The sequence below is a fragment of the Theropithecus gelada genome, unplaced genomic scaffold (assembly GCF_003255815.1).
Source record: "Theropithecus gelada isolate Dixy unplaced genomic scaffold, Tgel_1.0 HiC_scaffold_396, whole genome shotgun sequence".
Lineage (NCBI taxonomy): Eukaryota > Metazoa > Chordata > Mammalia > Primates > Cercopithecidae > Theropithecus > Theropithecus gelada.
Genome location: NW_020260502.1, coordinates 1,591 through 8,988, shown reverse-complemented (window position 1 = coordinate 8,988; position 7,398 = coordinate 1,591). Strand labels below are relative to the sequence as shown.

Genomic DNA, 7,398 nt, shown 5'->3' with positions numbered 1-7,398 from the left:
GAGCCTGGGCAGGGGATGGAGGCATCACGGCCTGAGGACGGATTCCTGTTTCCTGCAACAAGGGGAGTCTCCACTGTGGCCTGTTTGGAAACTGGAAAGGAGAGCGAAGACACGGTGCTGCTTTTCCACGCTTCCCCGGAGGTTTCTGGGTCCCCACAGAGCTCGGGAAGCAGTCAACATGGTCTCTCTTTCGGGGGCCAGAGACACCTGAGCAACAGGCCCCCTTGTAGAGGGCAAAGGAACGTGGAACCCGAAACCACGCTTCAGTCGGCCTGAGTGTGACTCCTGTGTGGACCCGACTATCCGCCTCTCGCTCTGTTGCAGGCTCAACGTGGGGCTATGTCATCTGTGAATCATGCGGATGAAAATGCTCTCTGGGCAATTTGCTCATTCCTTGGGAGACGGAATTCTGAATTGCTCCGGGATGAAGTAACCCAGGCTGGCGATCCGAGGGTCAGTGAGCGCCCCGCAGGCTGACGCGTCTGTGGGCTGAGCCCTTAGCCCGCACTGGGCACCCAACATTTTGCTGGAGTGCGAGGTCCTGCTGGTGCTGGAGGCAGAAGACCGCTTTTCTCTCTGCCTTCCTTTCTCTATTTCTTACTCCTTTTATCGCTCTGTCCCTCCTTCCCTCTGTCCATCCCTCCTTTCCTCCCTCCCCCGCTCCCTCCCTCTATCCCTCCATCCCTTCCAAGGTCCCTCCATCCATCCGTCGTTTCCTCCCTCTGTCCCTCCCTCCCACTTTGTCTCAGTTCCTTTCCCCATCTCTGCTTGACTTTCCTCCCACCTGGAAAGGGCAGAACCACGGTTTTCGCGTGTTCTCGGGGTCTACGTTTGGTTGCCGGGCGCTCCACGTGATGCCGAGGAGGCTGGCGGGGCACGGGTGGCCAAGCGACGGTGGTGTGGAGAGGTAGAGGAGTCGAGCCGCGGAAAGGAGGGCAGGCCTGGCCGCTGCCCGGGCTGGTGTTTCCCAGGGTGGAGGTCTCCGCCCACCCCACTGAGGAATGCGGAGTGGGGGCGGGGGGGCGAAGGGATGAGAGCTCTGCCTGGGCTGGTCCCAAACCCGAACCTGCTGCCTGCAGGACCCGCGCATGTGCAGTAGACGGCCCATCTCTGGGTACCTGAGCGGACTCTGGGATGCTCAGGAAAGAATGACAGCCCTCGTCTGTGTGGAGTCTCTCGCCGGATCTGGATCTCAGGGATCCTAGACGCGTCAGCTGGAAGGGAAGAGACGCCTCTCCAAACCGAGCCAGAGGTTCATCGCGGAAGAGGGGCCACTGCCCTGCCCCCACCCCGTCCCAACCCCGCGTCCTGAAGCTCCTTCAGCAGAGCCAGGTGTTCTTCCTGGCGGCCGAGTGGTTCCAGAACAGCGGGCTCTTCCACGTCCCTCAGCTCCCCCGGTGGCTCCGTTGCTAGGAAAGGTGGTGCCTTTTCCTGAAATTCTGGGGTCGACAGGAGCTCATATAACAGGGTGGATGTGAGCGCAGATGAACGCTCCGGTTCCTGGAGCGGTTGGGAGAGCACCTGGATGGCTTGCATCTGCTTCTGCCACGCAGAGGCCTCAGGGGGCGCGAGCTGCGCAGGTAGATGTGCCTCGGCTTCGGGTTCCCACTCCGCTCTGGCGACCTGGGGACCCTGGCCCCAGCCCCAATATGGACTCATGTGGGACGTGTGCGGCGCAAGCACACCTTGGCCCTGTGACTCAGCCTGAGCGGGCCCAGGCTGTCCCACTGAGCACGCACCTGTACTGCGGGTCCTGGTCTCCCTGCCATCTGTTCGGGTGCAGAGGTCACTCAGGTGTCTGAGGGTGGGACAGCGCCACTTCCGAAGGAGCCAGGGCAGCAAACCCAAAATCCCCAAGTGCCGGGGCAGATTCCTTCTGGGCTTGGGGCAGAAGTCTGGCTGGGCTGCAGCAGAGGGGCGACCCTTGCTGCCTGGCTCACGAAAGCCCCCTGTCCCCCATGCCCTGGTGTGGGTGAAGGTGACCAAGGAGGCAGGAGGGTGGCGCCCGCCGGGGTCGCGTTGCACAGGCCGCCTGCGTGCGCGGGTCCCTGCTACCCTGGCCTGGATGCCTGGACCTTCGATTCTGACAGGAAATCTGAATCCTGGACCCCAAAAGGCAAGTCTCTCCCAGTTCGGGTACGGGTTCCGCTCAAAGCAAGCTGGCAGGGCATCTTTTCCTTCAGGTTACAAATGAGTCTCCTTCGCCATCCTGGTCCTCGGGCTTCCGCGGGGAAAGGGCTGTCGGAAGATGTGGGGAGAGCATCGCGGGGGCACCTGGCCGGAATTTCACGGATAGACACGGGCAGAGAGAGGCCGGCCAGCTCCGGTGAGCCTCAGTCGGCCTCTGCGCTGCAGGCAGGTCCAGCCAGGAGGCCGGCCCAGCCAGAGGCCCTGGGAAAGACCCACCCGCTTCACCCCTTCATGAATATGCATGAGCTCCGGGCCCAAGGTCCCGGGGTAGCCGAAAAGTCTCAGAAGCAGAAAACCGGCCGGGCGCGGTGGCTCACGCCTGTAATCCCAGCACTTTGGGAGGCCGAGGCGGGCGGATCACAAGGTCAGGAGATCGAGACCATGGTGAAACCCCGTCTCTACTAAAAATACAAAAAATTAGCCGGGTGCGGTGGCAGGTGCCTGTAGTCCCAGCTACTTGGGAGGCTGAGGCAGGAGAATGGCAGGAACCCGGGAGGCGGAGCTTGCAGTGAGCCGAGATCGCGCCACTGCACTCCAGCCTGGGAGACAGCGCGAGACTCCGTCTCAAAAAAAAAAAAAAAAAAAAAAAAGAAGCAGAAAACCACAGGGACCAGGGCCTTGTGGGGTGGGTGGGTGCAAGGCCAGATTGGAGGGGAAAGAGGGGCTTCGGAGCTGGCTCTCTGGGGTTCTCCAGTGATTCTATGGAAACTGGAAGCCGCTGTCTTGACTCGTACACGTTTTCAGGGAGAAGCCACCCTGAAGGGTGGAGCGTGGAACTGAACCTCCATGACAGTCTTGAGTTTTCCAGGCCCTTTCCGTGAAGGCGGCAATGCCTGTGGGTGTCGCCTTTGCCGTGATAGTCTCACACACGCAGGTGTGTGGATCTCGTTCATTTTCGTGTAGAAAACGAGAGCGAAACCACAGAGAAAAGAAACGTGCGGAGCATCACGGTCTGACGACGGATTCCTGTTTCGTGCGACAAGGGGAGTCTCCACTGTGGCCTGTTTGGAAACGAAAGGAGAGCGAAGACACGGCGCTGCTTTTCCACGCTTCCCTGCAGGTTTCTGTGTCCCCGCAGAGCTCGGGAAACAAACAGTCAACACGATCTTCGGGGGCCAGAGACACGTGACCAACAGGCCCCCTTGCAGAGGGCAAAGGAACGTGGAACCCGAAACCACGCTTCAGTCGGCCTGAGTGCGACTCCTGTGCGGATGGGACTATCGGCCTCGCGCTCTGTTGCAGGCTCAACGTGGGGCTATGTCATCTGTGAACCATGTGGATGAAAAGCGGACAATCACCTGAGCCTCGGCTCATTGCTCTCTGGGCAATTCGCTCATTCCTTGGGAGACGGAATTCGTCTGAATTGCTCCGGGATGAAGTGACCCAGACTGGGGATCCGCGGGGCCGGTGAGCGCCCCGCAGGCCGACGCAGCTGTGGGCCGAGCCCTTAGCCCGCATCGGGCACCCAACATTTTCCCGGAGTGCAAGGTCCTGTTGGTCCTGGAGGCAGAAGACCGCTTTTCTCTCTGCCTTCCTCTCTCTGTCTCTGCCTCCCTTTCTCCCTCTGTCCTTCCCTTCCTCCCTCCCCACTCCCTACTTCCCTTCCTCACCCTCTCCCCACTTTCTCCTTTCCGATGTCCCTCTGTCCATCTGTCCTTTTCTAGCTCCGTTCCTCCCTTTCTCTATGTCTGTGTTCCTCTCCCCATCTCTATTTTTCAACATTTTATGATCCCATTGTGTGTATTCGTGTGTTAACTTTTTAAGCAATAAAGTTCATTTTCATTAAGATACGTTCATTGTTATTTAGACACGTTATTTATGTATGTGCATTTATTTAATATACATAAATTTATGTCAGAGTTATTCTACAGCATAGTGTAAGCATAACTCGTAAGCAGTGTCAACCCGAAAATTGTGTGACTCACATGACTGTGGTTATTTTCTATCGCAGTGATGGAGGATAAAATCTCTATGTCTCCAATTGCTATCTGTGTATTCCCATTGAACTGGCCCCATTTCCTGTAGTAACGGAACACTGTCCCCGGACTATGACAAGAGCTGTGGGCTGTGGTGAGGTCAGGGTTAGGATGACGCAGAAGTGAAGATAAGACATTCTCTTTTTCACATCTTTATTAGACACAAATTATATATGAAAGAAATTTAAAATTCCAAACAACATTAACGTTTATTTCATTATTACATAAAATGAAAATTATAAAGCAACCAAACAAGTAATTAATACTCCTAGATAATGAAAGATTGTATGATCTCAGTACAAAATACCAGAATGTAGGTCAAATATAACAAAATACACTGTGCTGTAGTATGTGATGAAATCTCCATATCCTGCAATACAGTACAATCAATTGAAATGTATAAAATACAATAAAATTTAAATTTAGGATATTTAAAAAGAAACAAAACATGAGGCAGGTGAATAAATAAGTACAATCATTTACCATTTAATAGATCTTGACTTAAATTTTATGTAGAAATATTAAAAGTAAATAGCTTGCATATTAATTTTACTATACTTATATCAAACTGTAAAAATGTATAGACATTTTCCCACAGGGAGTACTATTAATGGTTTGTGGATATTAGTACTCCATGGGTTCAGGCTGGAAGAGTGAGAGCCTATAACCTTTTCTGAATTAAAAGAGAAGCAATTTCTTCGTAAGGCGACTCATGCCTGTAATACCAGTACACTGGGAGGTGGAGGCTGGCGGATCACTTGAGTTCGAGGCCAACCTGGTCAGTGTGACAAAACTCTGTCTCTACTAACAAAACAAGAAAAAAACTCAGCCAGGCATGGTGGTACCTGCCTGTAGTCCCAGCTACTTGGGAGGCTGAGGCATGAGAATTGTTTGAACCCAGGAAACGGAGGTTGCAGTGAGCTAGGATTGTGCCACTGCACTCCATCCTGGGTAACATAGCAAGACTGTCTCAAAAAAAAAAAAAAAAAAAAAAAAAAAAAAAAAAAAAAAAAAAAAAAAGCATATAATCTTATATTTACTTTTCTACAATCTAAAATACGCAAATTCACATGATTACATTCTAATATTTTTCTGATTATACAGAGATGCACGACTGTCATCAGACATCCGAAAGGCATCAAATGTCTAACATGAAATATAAAATTTGTCTGTAGCCTTAGTGCTCTGCAAAATGGAGGGCTCACAATTCTGAGTATGCCACTCAAGTTTCTTTCCTATGACTTCTTCAAGTTCTGTCATTTATTAACACAGTGCATCCAAAATTGTCACTGCTGGTCATCTGGAAGAATCTGAGAAGTAACAGGTTCTTGTTCTCATTCCCAGAGATGCATCCTCTGCTGAATAGGGTCAGGGTGCTCCCAGCTCAGCCTCATCTGATCCACTGACAGGCTCAGTTATCTCCCGCCCAGGGATGGGCTTCTCTATCCAGGGCTGAATCCCCAGGACCAGGCAGTGTGGCTGGGACAAGCCAGCCCTCAGCAGGGAAGACATAAGCTGCCTGGGTGGACATGGAATACAAGGTCTGCACCTGGGCACACAGAGGCCCCCGGAGCTGAGTGAGCAGTGTGAGCTGCTCCCAGGTCAGTGGAGAACGGATCTGCTGTGCCCACACCTGGGCTAGGTCTTGATAAATAGCCTCCGACATAGCTCGCACAGAGGTCACCAAGCTTTTTCGAAGTGACGGTGTTTGGACTCCTAGGGCCCGAGACGTGTGCCGCTGGCTGCGCCCAGTGCGAGCCCTGGAATGTCCCCCATGGTGGCCATCACAGGTCTCCTGGATTTCACTGTTGTGCACAGCAGTGGAGGATCTTGATTTTTTTTTCAGCGGCAAGCTGCACTCTTCTTCTGGACAGTTCCCTGCAAAGAAAGCAAGTGAGAGACTCGCCAGAGCAGTCCCCACAGACCCTCATTTCCAGAACCCCCTGTGCACCCAGGTGAACCCCACTTGTCTCTCCCACTCCTTCCTGACCATCTCAGCACTGTAATGAAGTGAGGTTGAACCCCTTGTAAGTCCCCAAATATTCTCAGAGTGCTAAGCTCTCAAAAATTTACTTGTCAGTAACTCCCTTTCCTCTCAAGCCTCGTATAAAAGTTTCCTGATTATTTACCTTTTGGGGCAAACCAAAAACAAAAAAACCCACCACTACCACCACCAACAAAAAACACCAAGATTCTACCTGCTCTGTCTTGGCAGCTGTCCTTGGAACTGATTTTTCTTTTCCTGCAGTTTTCCCGGTATGAGCTGGACTCTGGTTCTGTGAATACAATGAGAGTTTGAGAAAGTGCCTCCAACTGAACACCCTGAAATTCCTAGTCCATCCTGGACACACAGGAGCTCAGGTTCCCACCAAACCCCAGCTCTCTTCTGTTCTCCAGTGTCCAGGATCTGCACCGCCCTGGCTGCCAAGGAGCTCCCTGTTTTCTGGCCAGGGGAGCCAGTGTTGCTGCCCTGTCCCTTCTTGCCTGGAAAGAGTCAAATCTTACCGGATCCAGCAGTGCTGTTCCCGGCCTTGAGCTTGGTTTCCTCAGAATTCTCCTCCTTGTTTGGATTGGGCTCCGATCCTGCTGCAAAAGGAAGTTTAGATGACTCACCTCTCCCCAGGCAGAGTCCCATAGTCTCTCTCTGATGAGTTTTTGCGGATCAGTCTTTCATGTGAAGTTCTGCCAGCATCACGATTGAACACATTTCTCAAAGTCCCCTGAGGGCACCAAGCCATTTTCCATTCCCAAATCTCAAAATAAAACCCTACTAAAGACACATGGCTCAGTATCCCTGATTCCAACTCTCCTTCCAGCCTCCATGGGAGCAGCCCAAGGCCTTACCTTGCCTTTGTATGTGCTTCTCACGGGAATGGGAGGAGGTCGTCTTGTCTTTTCCCTTGAATGGTTTCTTCTCATCTGGGCCCCTTTCTGTAAAGATCTGTGGGGAAGGGGGCTGGTCAGTGGGGCGCTGGATGGAGGAGCAGTGGAGATCGGGGTCTTCATTTCCCTTTCCCATGTTGACGCTCAAGCGAAAGGAGGCCGCTCTTTCACGTCCGAAGGCGGACTGCGGGTTATTCCGCTGGACCTGCCTTTATACGTCCTTCGGCTGGGCGTGGCTGACTCTTATTGGCTGAACAGGTTTCCCCTTCCTGCCGCTTCTTAGAGCCTCAAAAAGAAGTTTCTTGCTGTAGTTCTACTGGGGGCCTAGACACAGTTAAGGAGAGACTTT

At 52.8% G+C, this 7,398-nt stretch overlaps 1 protein-coding gene across 2 annotated transcripts; it reads right to left on the bottom strand.

The window, feature by feature from the left end:
- Positions 1-5,577: 5,577 nt before the first annotated feature.
- LOC112617754 (protein FRG2-like-2) lies at positions 5,578-7,185 on the bottom strand. 2 transcript variants are annotated; one of them, XM_025374445.1, is made up of 4 exons: positions 7,011-7,185; positions 6,672-6,752; positions 6,365-6,442; positions 5,578-6,044 (listed from the first exon to the last, which is right to left on the bottom strand). In XM_025374445.1, the coding sequence occupies exons 1-4, from the start codon at positions 7,183-7,185 to the stop codon at positions 5,578-5,580; spliced, it is 801 nt and encodes a 266-aa protein (XP_025230230.1). The 2 variants fall into 2 exon arrangements, with proteins under 2 accessions (XP_025230230.1, XP_025230231.1); XM_025374446.1 differs by having other exon boundaries at positions 6,672-6,749.
- Positions 7,186-7,398: the final 213 nt, after the last annotated feature.

Bases quoted from the DNA above. Each gene is read 5' to 3' on its own strand.
- LOC112617754 (XM_025374445.1), bottom strand. From the start codon at position 7,185: ATGGGAAAGGGAAATGAAGACCCCGATCTCCACTGCTCCTCCATCCAG. The intron at 6,753-7,010 runs GTAAGGCCTTGG...TTCCTTTTGCAG, and splicing joins GAAGCACATACAAAGGCAAG to CAGGATCGGAGCCCAATCCA. The intron at 6,443-6,671 runs GTAAGATTTGAC...TTGTATTCACAG, and splicing joins GAACAGCACTGCTGGATCCG to AACCAGAGTCCAGCTCATAC.